The sequence below is a fragment of the Rhinolophus ferrumequinum genome, chromosome 2, assembly GCF_004115265.2.
Source record: "Rhinolophus ferrumequinum isolate MPI-CBG mRhiFer1 chromosome 2, mRhiFer1_v1.p, whole genome shotgun sequence".
In the NCBI taxonomy this organism is placed as follows: domain Eukaryota; kingdom Metazoa; phylum Chordata; class Mammalia; order Chiroptera; family Rhinolophidae; genus Rhinolophus; species Rhinolophus ferrumequinum.
The window spans coordinates 109,183,654-109,198,239 of NC_046285.1; the positions used below are offsets into that span (position 1 = coordinate 109,183,654).

At 56.8% G+C, this 14,586-nt stretch overlaps 1 protein-coding gene across 2 annotated transcripts in view; it reads left to right on the forward strand.

Annotated features, from left to right (window-relative positions):
- DIP2A (disco interacting protein 2 homolog A) overlaps positions 1–14,498 on the forward strand; it is an 88,051-nt gene extending 73,553 nt beyond the window's left edge. The window contains exons 27-39 of one of the 2 annotated variants that reach the window (XM_033123886.1): positions 3,070–3,191; positions 3,319–3,430; positions 4,383–4,492; positions 4,912–5,042; positions 5,640–5,808; positions 6,216–6,386; positions 7,417–7,446; positions 8,103–8,164; positions 8,845–8,902; positions 10,721–10,795; positions 11,090–11,264; positions 11,891–12,014; positions 12,539–14,498. In XM_033123886.1, the coding sequence (XP_032979777.1) occupies positions 3,070–3,191; positions 3,319–3,430; positions 4,383–4,492; positions 4,912–5,042; positions 5,640–5,808; positions 6,216–6,386; positions 7,417–7,446; positions 8,103–8,164; positions 8,845–8,902; positions 10,721–10,795; positions 11,090–11,264; positions 11,891–12,014; positions 12,539–12,791 (1,592 nt within the window). In that variant the 3' untranslated portion in view covers positions 12,792–14,498. The remainder of the gene's footprint in view (positions 1–3,069; positions 3,192–3,318; positions 3,431–4,382; positions 4,493–4,911; positions 5,043–5,639; positions 5,809–6,215; positions 6,387–7,416; positions 7,447–8,102; positions 8,165–8,844; positions 8,903–10,720; positions 10,796–11,089; positions 11,265–11,890; positions 12,015–12,538) is intronic. The other variant, XM_033123894.1, reaches the window with a different exon arrangement.
- Positions 14,499–14,586: the final 88 nt, after the last annotated feature.

Genomic DNA, 14,586 nt, shown 5'->3' on the forward strand with positions numbered 1-14,586 from the left:
GCAGACTGGCAGCTGGGGCCCAGCACCGGGTCATGCTCAAGTTCCAGACCCCGGCCAGGCCTCCACGGTACTGCACTGTTTCATCGGAACCAGGTGCTGGCAGGTCTCTCCTTTGTGGTTTCTGCACCACTGGTGCTCAGTGTTCGACAGTCTTCATTCATTAGGGGCCACGAAACAGGGAGATTCTAATTCTGCTACTTCTTTTTCATTTATTAGCCATGAAATTAATATACTGACACTTCCCCTCAGCTAGTATTTGCTTGCCCAGTGGTAGCACTCATATATGGAAGGCAGAAGAAGTGTCCTTCTCTTCTATCGGTTTTTATTAAAATGAATTTTGTTTCCTAACACGCAGGGGTGACCAAACATGAACTCATGGGTTTAAGCAGATTTTGTGGGTTTCAGTCATTTTCTATATTGAAGCTCAGATTGCCCATCTTAGGCCAAAGGAGCCTCTTCTGGCTGGCGCCCCCAGACCAGGCCCCCACTCCCTGGAGGCTTCCATGCTGTGGGTGGCCTGGCTGCTCTAGGCTACCCGGTGCTCATCCTGTCCCCGACCTGGAATCAGCCACTTCCCCCTGGAGCTGGGCCCTGGTGTTCCCAGGACAGTGGCCACAAGGGTGCTGATTTCTCCTGTGACAGCTGCTGTCCATGGCTTCTTCAGGGAGCAGAGCCAGGAGTGACGTCATCACGTCTTAGAGAGGCAGCACCTCACCAGCTCATACTGTACACCCAGTTCAGATTTAGGGTTAGGGGGTCTACTAAACCTCCTACGTTCCAGCTTCTTTTCTCCATATTGTGAATCCTGCATCTCCGGGACAGAGGACATGGTAGAATTCAACTATCTCAGAGTCCCTCACCGTGTCCTGCATTACACACTGCTTTCTGATTCTGAAAGCAGCCTGAGTGTTGCACACGTGCTTTCTTCAGTCTCTCCCGCAGCTGTCTGTTGTCTCTTCTGTTGTCAATCTGTCGGTCTGTCGTCTAGCGATCTGTCGTTTGTTGTCTGTCGTCTGTCATATCTGTCATCTGTCATGTCCGTTGTGTGTCTGTTGTCTATCATGTGTGCCGTCTGTGTGTTGCCTGTCATTTGTCATCTGTGTCTCATCTGTCTGTCATCTGTCATCTGTCAGTGCACCACTGCAAGCACAGCCTCTCTTCACCCCGTGATTCCAGTCCCCCCAATAGCTGTCTCAGTGCTCACCTCAGGCCCCAAGTCTGTGTCTTTGTTCGTGGTGGTTTTTGCAAGCTGGTTCTATCATCGATTTCCCAGGAAAGTTCCTGGGAAGCATCCCCCGAGTTCTTGGTTATTGATAATAGTTTGTACAATTATATCATTGAAAGTCACTTCTGCTGGATAAAGAATCCATGACTCACATTTTCTTTCCTGGGTGTCTTATGTCTGCTACTGCACGCTCTCCCACCTGAGAGCCGGGTTTGTCTCTTGACAAAGTCCAGAACGACAGTCCCCTGTCATAACAGCTGCTTCTGTTGTCTCCAGTCCCTGGAGAAGGAGGTTGTAATCCTCCAGGATGATTGGAACCGCTGGGGTTCCAGGGCACTTGCAGAGCACCCTGTTGTAAGGCGAGCACAGCTCTGGCAGAGAGGAAGTGGGGACACAGTGGCTGTAGCCCTCTCTCCCCGGCCCCTCGCGGTGACAGCCTGGGGGGGACGAGAGCATTTCCCGGGCTGAGGGCTGGGCTACAGGCACATGTCATGTGGAGGGCACACTTGGGGACAGGCGGGGCTGAAGTCACGGGGTACATGGGAACTGCCTGAAATGCTTCTGCGCAGGGCAGGAGAGAGAACACAGTCGGTGCCATCTTGATAATTGAGGATCTGAGTGGTGACGGTGGCTGGTGCTCTTCTCTCCTTTGGGGCATCTTTGCCTGTAGAAGGTGTTTAACGAGGAAAAGAAAGTGGCCCGTGAAGTCCTGAGTTCATGTAAACACTGACCCCCAGGTGGGGCGAAGATAAGTGGGGCCTGGGACCCCGGTGGTGCAAGTGCTGTGCAGATGCTAGGGGCATGTGTGTTGCCGTTTCTTGAGGAGAGTCCCAGGCTGCCTCCCACTTTTTAAAGGGGTGGGAAACCGAAACTCTCTGCAAGCAGCAGAGGGGCGGGGTAGGGCTGGTGGGGGCCGTTCTCCCCATGTCCCTCCAGTGACCAAGGTGGGAGCAGGAGGAGCTCTGCAAGCTCGCGAAGTGAGTTCCTGCCGATACCTCCTGGCGTTGTTTGGCAGTGACCGTGCCTTGCGTGCGGCATGCTGGCCCCCACTGTGACCTTAGTGTGGCCTAGCCAGCACTGCTGCCAGGACCAGCCCGGCCCCGGGGGTGGGCTCAGACCCCTGCTGACGAGCATGCTGAGCTGCCCCTGGCCCCAGTGGTCACATTCCTAGTTGCCGATGGGGCTTTGATTCGGTGAGACCAACAAACGGAGTTAAACGTGCATGTTTGTCTTGACTCTGGACCTGAAACAGACTGAGACCGCTGTAGCCTGAGGATGCCGGTAGGGCCGAGTCTGATTTGAGGCAGCACCTGGACAGGACTCTGGGGTGCGGGGCACAGGCGTTCTCAGGTCGGACTGAGTTCAAGCAGACATATGGGTTCTTGGGGTGGCATGATTCCCCACGAGTGTTGGTTAAGGAGACGTTTAAACACGTAGAGAAGATGCAGTATTGCATCGTGTGGCCGAGGGCAAGGCGGGGACGTCCCGGCCCTCCCCAGAGTTGTGGGCCTCCCTGCAGACCCGCAGCAGCACGTCCCCAGGAGAGACACCCAGGCACCGGCCATGTGGGTACCAGGCCCGTGTACGTGTGCTGCTCCCGCTGCCTTGTGCTCACGGGGCCTAGACTTGGCAGTGCGCCCCGGAGGTTTCCTCGCTGGCTTCCAGGCCCACCTGGCGCTGTGTGGGGAGCCCACCTGCAGGGGTCACTGTGTCCTTCCCTAACAGTGCGTTGCTGTTGTCCGGGGTGGTGGCTCTGCAAACAGAGCGGGCTGCTCCCGGTTCCTCCGCGGCTGCACACCAGGCTGAGCTGTGCTAATCTGCTGACCTTTTGACTGTGTCCCCAGGGGTGGACCTCATCGCTGCCTTCTATGGCTGCCTGTACTGTGGCTGCGTGCCCGTCACCGTGCGGCCCCCGCACCCCCAGAACCTCACCACCACGCTTCCCACCGTCAAGATGATTGTGGAGGTGCGTGCGCTGTGGCCCCACGGGGCAGCCCAGTCGAGGTCCTCCTTCCGTCCAGCGTCTGGACGTCTCCCCGGGCCCTGTGCCCGGGCACCGCGTCTCATCTGCCTTTGGTCCCTGTGCTCTGCAGGTTAGCAAGTCTGCGTGCGTCCTCACCACGCAGGCCATCATGCGGCTGCTCAAGTCCAAGGACGCCGCGGCCGCCGTGGACGTCAGGACCTGGCCCACCATTCTAGATACAGGTGCGTGTGCACTCAGGTCCCGCCCACAAGCCCTGTGTCCTCTCGTTGGAGGGATTCCACTGGCCACTGCAGGTCATTCGGGGACAGCCGCCGGAGTCGGTGGCAAGGAGGGTTCCCAGCAGCGGGCTTCCCCCCACTGCAGCGGCTCACAGCTCAGGGCTCACGGCCTCGCAGTGGGTCTCTGCACTGGTGGGAGCGGAGGTCCAGTCTGAGGCCCCGGTGCCCGTGGAACACAGCTCGCTTCTGCCGCTGCCCGTCATGCCCGCACAGTGGTTGGCATCTGTGGGGACACTGGTCCCTCAGCGCGCACGTGTACTCACACCCATCGCTTGTCCTCGTCACTGATGAATGCTGCCACATCCCATGAAATGTTTTTGGGACACTGGGAAGGGCGAAAGCCCCTGGTCCCTCTGCCTTGGCCCATGAGGTCAGCTTGAGGTTGTGTCCCCCCAGTATCGACACCTCAAACGAGTAGCACCCCACAGGCTCCTTTGGTGACGCGAGGTACATGGCTACATAAGTGCCAGCCCACGAGCATGCAGGAGTCCCTCTTCCCCATCTCACCTGGTGGACGTCTGTCCTTGTGCTCCAGGGTGCACCCTATGTGGGGCCAGGGACGTGCTCTCTGGTACCTGCCTGAGCCCTCGACAGGCGTGGGACTGACAATGGCGCCCTCCCTGTGGCTGGGGCCCTTGTTCCTGGCTGACCCCAGGCTGTCACTTCCTGCTGGACAGCAGCACTGCATGTCTCTGCCCGCCACTGTCCCTGCCCCACATATTCAGCGCCGTCTTGGTGCGTCCCGTCATGTGACTGAGATGCCCCCCATTCATACAGCCTGCCTTCCCGCAGCGCGACCCCAGTCCCAGAGCGCTCCCCAGGTTTCCCCGGTACCAGTCATGTGTCATCTCTCCCCGTGAGAGCCCAGTAGCCTTAACAGGCGTCTGTTCAGCAGATGACATACCGAAAAGGAAGGTGGCTAGCGTGTTCAGGCCGCCCTCCCCGGACGCACTTGCGTACCTGGACTTCAGCGTGTCAACCACGGGGATCTTAGCAGGCGTGAAGGTGGGTGACCCATGGGACCCCAGACAGGAGGGCGGGGAGATGGTGGGTGTGGGGCGTGCAGGTGGGCCCCAGAGCTGAACAGCAGTGCTGCCCCTTGAATTAGGCTGGACCCCAGCAAACCCCGAGTTTTGGTCGCCCGAGAGTAATGCGTCCTTGGAGGTCTCAGGTGAACATCTAAACGTTGGGATTTGTGACTTCTGGCCTCGAGGGGCACATGGCTTTGCTGAGGCCCTGTCCTTACCAGGAGCCAGTTGCTCCATTGCAGTGCTTGATCCCGAAATCGCGCTGAGATTTTCAGTGTACCTGGGTGTGACTGGCTTTGCGTGGGGCCGGAGCCTGCCATCCCCTAAGGCAGTGCGTGCTGCCCACTGTGGACCTCTCCCCTCGCGCACCACGGACACCGGTGCTTTGCTCCCTAGATGTCGCATGCTGCCACGAGTGCCTTGTGCCGCTCCATAAAGCTGCAGTGTGAGCTGTACCCTTCCAGGCAGATCGCCATCTGCCTTGACCCCTACTGTGGCCTCGGCTTTGCCCTCTGGTGTCTGTGCAGGTGAGTTTTGGAAGAATGTGTGGGTGAGTGTGCAGGTACCTACCTGCTGTGCCCCCCTGCTAGGTTGGAATTAAGAGTAATTCTTTAGAACCTTAACGTTCTCAGATGCACTTTGATGCCAGGAAGTGAAAGATACATGTGTGAGTGGGTTTGTTTGTGGGTGTGGTGGGTACGAGTGTCGAGTGTCGGTGTGTTGAGTAAAAACAGAATTTTTTCACTAAACATGAACACTGTTTATACTAGCAGTTGGGAAGAGGTTGCTTACTTCCCTCAAATACTGGGAAGTAGCGTCAGGTCTTAGAAGTGTTACACTTGAGTCCCCAGCCCGCGGACCCTCCCTGCCCGTGACTCGGGACCCTTCTGAAGTGTGGGAGGGAGACAAGGACCCTGTGTGTCGTTGCAGCGGCCCCAGGCTGTTTTCCACTGAAAGTCTCACTGGATATTAGGGAGACTTGTCCCTCCCTCCGTCCTTGAAGGGAAGAGGCAGTGCTCCGGGCATGCTGGGTGCAGGCGGCAGGGCACCTGGGGCATGCAGATGGCACCCCTAGGCGGAGCCCTTCCGGAGCCCCTGCTGAGCAGACCCCCGTGGCCCTGCAGTGTGTACTCCGGACACCGGTCGGTGCTGGTGCCCCCGCTGGAGCTGGAAAGCAATGTGTCCCTGTGGCTGTCCGCCGTGAGCCAGTACAAGGCCCGCGTCACTTTCTGCTCCTACTCGGTAATGGAGATGTGTACCAAAGGCCTGGGCGCGCAGACCGGCGTCCTTCGGGTGAGTGCGCCCGCGGCCTGCTGGCCCGCGTCCCTCCTCGGGAGTGCCCGCTCCCAAATTCGCTCTAAACTTGGCCGCTGGAGCCTAAAGAAAAGACTCAGCCCTGCTCCCAGCAGCTTTCCATGCGTTGGCTCAGGCCGGCTCCGTGTCCCCTCTTCTTGCGGGCGGGGCAGGGGTGCAAGGCTGAAAGGAGCAGGTGCATTGTGGGATCCCAGGGCCCCCATTAGCTCTGCTTGCGTCTGCCTCAGGATCCCTAAGGACCTGGGCGGGAGCGCAGGAGGCTGGGCAGTGTGGACGTGGAACAGCACGTGCGTGCCCTGGCGCGTCCACACAGGCGGAGGCGGAGGAGGCGGGACTTGGGTTCAGGCCCGCCTCTGCGCTCAGGGTGGACCCCGCTGCCCTCGCAGATGAAGGGGGTGGACCTGTCGTGCGTGCGCACCTGCATGGTGGTCGCCGAGGAGCGACCCCGCCTCGCGCTGACGCAGTCCTTCTCCAAGCTGTTCAAGGACCTTGGCCTGCCCGCGCGCGCCGTGAGCACCACATTCGGGTGCAGGGTCAACGTGGCCATCTGCCTCCAGGTAAGGAGCTGCGGGGGCCTCACTTGTCCCCGCTGTGCCTCGTCCTGCTACCGCGTCCGCTCTTTGTCCCCTGCCCTTCGATGTTTCATTTCCAAGTAGTTTATCTTTGCGAGCTGTGAGGGTTTTATTTGGAAAGCTACTCTACTGTCTTGATGAACAAAGGCTTATTGGGAAAAACACAAAGTGTTTATGAACAGAGCTTATTGTCTTACCTGGAAGAACCTCTAAGTTCGGTACAATGTGTAGTTAATGTTTAAACAACGATAAACTTACTGTTTTAAGACACCTGGAATTTTAAATCGAAACATTAATGAATGTGGTCATCTTCATTGCCCCCAAATCCATTTTTGAGACATTCAGGTATTTTACTTACTGAAAGTAAGTGCGTACTTTCGGAAGTTGAACAGCCCGCCACCTCCAGGACCGCTTACCGCTTGTCCAGGGACTCCGGCTGTTTTCCAGGCCTGCACTAGTGTCTCAGTTTCCCTTCTTTCTACAAACAAGCTGAATGCCTTGCGCACCCTCACAGACAAGAGTCGTTGGAGGAAAAGTGTTCGGAACCTGAGCAGGGCCCGGGTGGGCTCTTTCTCGTTAGGAGCCTTTGCTCAGCTGCGGACTCCTGCCCTTTCCCTAGCGTTTCTGCTCATGTCTTCCCACCCGTGGAAAGACTGCTGACCACTCCAAGTGGCAGGAGGAGGTGGGCTGGCATCCCCTCCGCAAACCCTTCTGTTGTAGGAAGCAGGACCGCGGGAGGTTGGCTGTCGCAGCGGCTGTAAGTGACCCTGCTTGCCCCTGGGCGTCTGAAAGCCACGCCTCCTCTCTCCCTCCCGGAAGGTGTCTATGTGTGGGCACCGGGGTGCCACATGTCACTGCAGAAGTCCTCACGGGATACTCACGTGTGCCCTTTGAGGTGCAGTGACGCCTTTTGCTGTCTGCTAACCGTGTGTTTCTCACGTGGCTGTTGCTTTCTGTTTGTCTCCTGTGGCGTCTCCTCCTGTCTGGCTCTGGTGGCCTCCTTTACCTCTGTCAGCCCAACAGGCTGGGAAAGCTGGCTGAGCAGGTATGACCTTGACTTCAGGGAACCTCTGTCCTCCCCCCATGAGTTCATGTGGCCTCCTCCACTCCAGACAGATTTTCAGACTTTGCTCACAGTGGATATTATTGTACATGACAAAGGTTCTTTTGTACCCCAATTTAAGAGCAAAATTGTTCTCAGAAGAACTTAGCATTCATAGCATTGCCTCTGGGGGAGGCCGTTCGGTCTCAGTGAAGCAGTTTTGTTACGTCGGCTGGGGTTTTCAGAGTGATGTTGAGCAGTGTCCGTTTGACTTGATGTTCCTTACCTAATAGAATGGAACATAACACCCCTCCCCAGGGTCCCCGTCACGTGTCAGGAGGGCGGTGAGGACATGGCCGTGGCTGACCCTGCCTGAGCCCGGATGTGCTCAGCCATCAGCCGTCGTTACCGTAGGGACGCACCCCCACCCCCATGGTGGTGTTTTCACTGCCTTGTGGAGACCTGCCTTGTGTTACACCTGGAACGTGAAGTTGCATGTTCCACTCGGTGTTGTCTGCGGGAAGGCAGCAGTGCCCTGGGCAGACTAATGGGCAGGCTGAGCTGCTTCCTTCCCAGCCACCTGGCCGTGCCAGTGCCACGCAGGGGCCGTGCCCCTGACAACACCATGCATGTCAAGCCCTCTGCTGCTCTCCTTCCAGGGCACGGCTGGCCCCGACCCCACAACGGTCTACGTGGACATGCGAGCGCTGCGTCATGACAGGTAACCCCGTCACACCCTGGGGACCGGGGGTGGCTGGGCCTGCCCGGACGCTAGCATGTGACTGGCTGAGCTCCCAGGGAGCCTGGGCCTCTCTCTCTGCATCCCTGTGTCCTCGAGCTCAGTCAGGGTCCCTTTGTGTGTCATTCCCATGACTAGAGGGTGATAGGAGTGACCGAACATTTGACATTTAGCTTTTTATGGGGCTGAAGACAAGTAAACCAACTAACGGCAAGGACTTTTTTTACATGATGCCATTTTAAGGCCAGACTTAGCTTTTATAGCAGTAAACTTGTGCTGGGGCCAGTATGTGCCTTTGGGTCCGCTCCCTCCCACCGTGACACTCAGGTCCCCCTCTGGGTCTGTCAACATGGCCGTGGCTGCTTGATGCAGACGGTGGTGCTCACTGTGGGTGGGCCAGCCGGTCAGGGGCCCAAAGAAACATACAACAAGCTCCTGCCCTGAGCTGTGCCGGGGAGCTGGACGGGTACAGGACCCACTCCCTGCGGCATCTGAAGTCTCTGCTTCTAGGTCACAGCAAGGTCATGACTGAAAGGCTGGAGGATGGTCCACAGAACAACCATCACAGTGATAATTTATGAATACTTCATGGGTTGCCTTTTTAGAGATTGTTACCTGTGTAGTAGATTCTATCCTGAAATGTGTCCCTTGTTAACTTTTAGGGTACGTTTGGTGGAACGGGGTTCCCCGCACAGTCTGCCGTTGACGGAGTCTGGAAAGGTAGTGGAAGCTGAGCTCTCCTGATGAACACGGACAGCCTGGTCAGGCCGGGCTGATGGGGAGGCCCCATGCTCCTCACTGCAAACACACACGACACCTGATCAGGTCTCAGCATGCACCTGGGCACAGACCTGAGGCCCAAAGGGGCTCCCGCCGCAGGGCCTCTCGGGTCAGGGTGACATGGCCACACGGCTCAGCCCCTGGCCCAGGTGACAACCAGGAAGTGAGTGGTCCCCACTGGGGCCTTCGGCATCAGGCAGGGTCCTAGACCCGTGCTGGCAATTTGCCTTTGAAGCCAGTCCAGGCCTGTGAGGCCACAGTAGCCCCCGGGGGGGATTGGGGAGAGCGTGAGACCACCTGAGGGCGCCCAGGTGAAAACAGCACCATGAGGGTCAGCAGGCACACCCAAAGAAGGTTCGAAGGAAGGAGGGAAGGGGTGCCTACGCAGGATGTGATGAGGTGGCATGCCTGAGCAGCTGCCCTGTCCCTCAGCCAGGAGACGGGGTCGCAGGCCCGTATAGACAGTGCCCGGCCTCAGGGCTCTGCTCCCACACTCCCGCAGCCACAGCCGCCTCTGGGAGGCAGGGAGGTGCCAGAGAGGAGCCCGGGCCTGTGCTGAGGACAGTGAGGGGCGCGGGGACCCAGCAGTTCCTCAGCTGCCCAGGGGTCCTGGGGCGGGAGCCTGACTGTTGAGCTGGGGATGAGGAGGAGGACTGGCTGAGTGTGAGTGAGTGAGTGAGCTCTCCCAGGTGCCTGGCTTTAGTGTCACTCTGAGCAGGAGATGTCCCGCCCCTTCTGAGCACAGTGCTGGCTCCTCCTTCTGTGAATTCAGCACGTTTTCCCCACGTCACTAAGTCTCCAAACAGTTTGTTAGTGTTTCTGTGTCGGATCACAGATGACTGTGCCGTGGTTGCTGTAACCACTCCGCTTTTGATGGACTTTTTCCCTCTTGTATTTTGTAGTCACCAGTGACTTGGGTCTGATGGATTTGTGTTCTGGAAAGAGCCCTGGCTTAAAGGGTCAGGTGGGCCCCATGGAGAGAGGTCAGAGGCTCCAAAAGTGTACAGGAAAACAGGACGGTCCCACAGGGAGCACATGGCAAGGGGGTGGCGACAGTGCGAGGAGAGGAGGGCCTGGCACTGACCATGGCAACCGAGCTGGCACTCAAGCCCTTCCTGTGACCCCTTGTCCCTTCCTCCCATCTGCCTGGAGGATGCCAGTATCATCTCTAGTTTTAGACGTGGGGAGACCAGGCCTGGAGCAGCATGGCCCGAGGACAGGGTGTGGGGGGTACCCCACCTGAGGCACCTCCTTGGTGCATTCTCCACGGCTCCTGATTGAGAACAGGGGTCCCGCATCTGTCTTGAGTTGGCATGGAGCAGGGGTACAGCGGTTGGACTGAGTCGCAGGCACGAAGGGCTCTTCATAGTTAGGGTCCCTGTCCAGAACTGGCAGGCATGGTGGGCAGAGCCCTGCAGGCAGGCCTGGGGCAGCTGAGCGGGGCTGGACGGCGCTCGACACTTGTGCCCGGGACAGTAGCATCGTCCTCGGGGCAGTTGCTCCCGTAGCCCCTCTGCCCTCACAGCATCCAAACTGGGGTCCTCTCTCAGGAACTGGGGTGACTTGGCTAAGATGCACGTTTATTTTTTATCAAAGTCTCTTACTGCTGTTAGAATTCAGAGTCTAATCCAGTTTGCTCTAACCCTGACCATCCGCATGTGCACGTCCCCGTGTGGCCAACCCTTGGGGGCCGTGTTTCTGGTGCCATGGGCCTGGGAGTGTCCTGTTGTCCCTGACCCGGCTCGGCCTTCCCTGCAGATCCTGCCGGGAGTGAAGGTCATCATCGCGCACACGGAGACCAGAGGGCCCCTGGGGGACACGCACCTGGGAGAGGTGAGGCTGGGCGGGGCTCGGGGCCTCACTGCCCTCTGTCCCCACTCCCTGCTCCCCTTGCTCACTGATAGCGCTTGGATTGAGGGGACCTGAGGGGCGGGGCCACAGGGTCCTGGACAGGGAAGCTTCCAGGAAGGAGAGCAGGGTCAGCGGCTGTCATTGTCACTGAGTTCACAAGATAAGAGACCTTGTAGATGCCCTTGCCGCTGTGCGCTGTTTTCTTGAGTTCTCTGGGCGAGTGGCTGTCTCATGCCGGAATCCGCTCAGTTCCGTCTCATCCTCTGGAACCCGCAGATCTGGGTGAGCAGCCCCCACAATGCCACCGGCTACTACACTGTCCACGGGGAGGAGGCGCTTCACGCCGACCACTTCAGTGCCCGGCTGAGCCTTGGAGACACACAGACCATTTGGGCGAGGACTGGCTACCTGGGCTTCCTCCGGAGAACAGAGCTCACCGACGCCAGCGGAGGTGAGGGGTCACCGTGGTGCCCATGCCACCCCCAAGGTCTGCTGCTGCAGCTGTGAGCCCGATAGGCGCGTGCGATGTCCTGGGGTTCTTGCCGAGGCCTCAGCCCGGGCCTGAGCTCGTGTCCAGGCGTGAGTTGGAGGGTGTGCCAAGAGCACTTTTCTCCAGAGATTAGTTTCCCCATGTGGCTGTCCCTCGCTGACCTTGGGCCCTGGGCCCCTGCTGAGGATGTGGAGGTGCTGGCAATAAGGCCGTCACGTCCCCCAGACAGAGCCCCAGGCACGGTTCACCAGCCCGCCCCACACACAACCCCTCAAAGTCATCAGCCCCTGGGCCACAGGATGCCGGTCAGATGAAGTCGGAACTGTTGGTAGCCCCGTAGCTCTCTTATTTCCAGAAGAGTAAATGTTTTAAATATACATTCACATGTGGACGCCACTGTTCTGAATCGAGGGGCGGGGTGGCACCTCCATCAGCGCCCACTGCACATGCCACCTGGCAGGAGGCTCGGCTTCACCTGCCGTAGGCACAGCCAGTCGCAGTCCCAGGCAGCCCCGCTGGAGCTGACACAGCGTGGGGAGCGCCCGTGGGCGCTACACCTCCTGATGTGCGCCCTGTGCTGTTGACAGAGCGCCATGACGCGCTGTATGTGGTCGGATCTCTAGACGAAACGCTGGAGCTCAGAGGCATGCGCTACCACCCCATTGACATCGAGACGTCTGTCATCCGGGCACACAGGAGCATCGCCGAGTGGTAAGCCAGACGCCCCCCCCCCCAGCCATGAGCACGTGCCAGGCGCCTGACTCTTCAGGAGCCAGCCCAGCCTCAGGTACTACGGGGACTCGCCCTGGGAACACTGCCCTGGGCCTGTCTTGCCAGGTGTGTCTTTTTCCTGACCAGTGTGAAACCGAGCCTGTCCCCGGATGCACAGGCCAACCCACGCTCTGTGAGCGCGAGCTCTCTGCAGTTGTCCTGAAGTGTTTCTGCTTTGAGTGTGCATTTTCTCTGTTAAATGGTGTGACTCGTGATTTCTTCGTCTTTGTAGGGAGCTTTCATTGGGACAGGGATGGCTTTCAACATCAAATAGTGCTCTTGATTCTTAGCGAGAACTATAGCTGGAACAGGTCCTCCTGTAGACGCTCAGCCTGACCTGGGGACGGCGAGGCGGCAGTGCAGTGTCGGTTAATGACCTTCACCCTTCCCTCTCCTCTGCTGCACCGTTGCCACTGGCGATGTCACTGTCCGCGCCTCTCACACCATCTGTCTTCTCCCTGCAGCGCTGTTTTCACCTGGACCAACCTGCTGGTGGTGGTGGTGGAGCTGGATGGGCTGGAGCAGGATGCCCTGGACCTAGTAGCCCTGGTCACCAACGTGGTGCTGGAGGAGCACCACCTGGTCGTGGGCGTGGTGGTCATCGTGGACCCGGGCGTGATCCCCATCAATTCCCGGGGCGAGAAGCAGCGCATGCACCTGCGGGACGGCTTCCTGGCCGACCAGCTGGACCCCATCTACGTCGCCTACAACATGTGACAGGCGTGGCCCAGGCCTGCAGGTCATGGGACCACTCGAAGGTGCTGGGACTCGTGAGCACACGGCAGTGCCCCCCAGTCGCCAGGGAGCAAGCACCCTTCCCCCGTTTTTACAGATTCGTCTCATCTGAGGAACCAAATCTCATCTGAGGAACCACTGCCGAATTATTTGAAGAAACTTTTTAATCCTAAAGGACATTTACACAAACCTAAATGTCCGCATTTTAACAGACAGGTGACTAGGGAGGGAAGTGAAAGGCCCAGCCTGGGTATCGTGGAGCTGAGGTGTGCGGTCTGTTCTCTGCTGTATTGCAAGTTTGCACATTTTTAGGCTAAAAATAGAGTTCTTGATTCTGAGAATTCAGTTTTTATTACCAGTTCAGATGAGCACCTCATGTCTAGAGTTCACGCTGGAAAGAACAGGAGCCCAGCACAGCCGGTCCCCCCACCCTTCACAGGGAGGCGCTGAGTCCAGGCAGGTCCCACCCGCCCTGCTCTTGGTCCCCATGTGGCACTTCCTTACTGCCAGCATCCCTGGTGAAGCAGCTGTGCCTGATGGCCTGCACACACTGCCGCTGACGCGGTACGTGCCGCCGGGGCAGTCCAGGTGATGCTGTTTCGGAAAGGTAAGCCAGTGTTTAGTTTTAAACCTCTTCAGGTTGGTGACTTCTTGTTGTTCAACGCTTGCTTCCATGACATCACAATACTAATTTTTCTCAGTACATGGAAGTGTGTTGAGTCACAATTTTTGTTCCCACTTAGCTGATTTGGAAGTGGAGCACCAGGCAGTGCCACCCAGGACCGGGCACCGCCACCCTCACCCTGGCCTTCGTGTTTTGAGTTGTGTGCCTATAAAATGTGGCCAAACCATATTCAGTTATTTCATTCAAACTTGACTAAACTGAGTGATGTAATATTATAGTAAACCTCAATGAAAGAAGAGAATATAAAGTCCTTTTGAAACTTCTAAGAATTTGAAAGGAAGCACAAATCTAAGAGAGTATTTTTATATAGCTAAGAAAGTATGTCATGAAGTTTTTGAGTTTGGGGGACTTGAGGGTGGGAAAGTTTATGAATCATGCATGCTTCCTAAAAACAACCAGGTTTTCCTGGAATTAGCCTGATCAGTGCCTAGCAAAGCTGTTATTCATTCTCTGATGTTTTAAATTCACCACCGCGTAGACCTGTCTGCCTCTCACGTCTCACTCTTACTCGGCCACAAACAGCAGGTGCGTCCGGGCTCGGTTTGCCTGCTGGACTGAGTTCCACAGGCTGGACTTGAGCAGTCTGTGGTCATTGTGTATATAATCTGTGTAATTTATTGTTTGACACACACAGGGTGTAGCAGCTGGCGAGTGGAAGTCCCTGCAGGGGACCAAACACCTAACCCTAATCTTCATGTGGTAGCTTTATAGCAAACAAATATTGTACAGTTTTTTGTATTGACAGGTTAGTGGCCGTAAGACAAGGTATCTTGTACATTAAGACTTTAAGAAGCACAGTAAAATGTTTTAAATTACTCTCTGGGAATTCAGTATATCACACTAATTTTTTTATATCATTATGTTAATAAAAGTTATTGATTGTAATTCTGCATTTTTAAATGTGTGAAAAGGTTTCTTAAATTACCCCAAATAGAATGTATTTTATTATGCATTCTTTTTTTTCTGACTATAAAAGCATTTATGCTTACAGCATAAACTCTACAAAGCACATTAAAATGTACAAAAGAAAATTTATAATCCTAATTCTGGGTAAAATAGTCCCACTAGGATTTGATGTAAACCCTTTCAGGG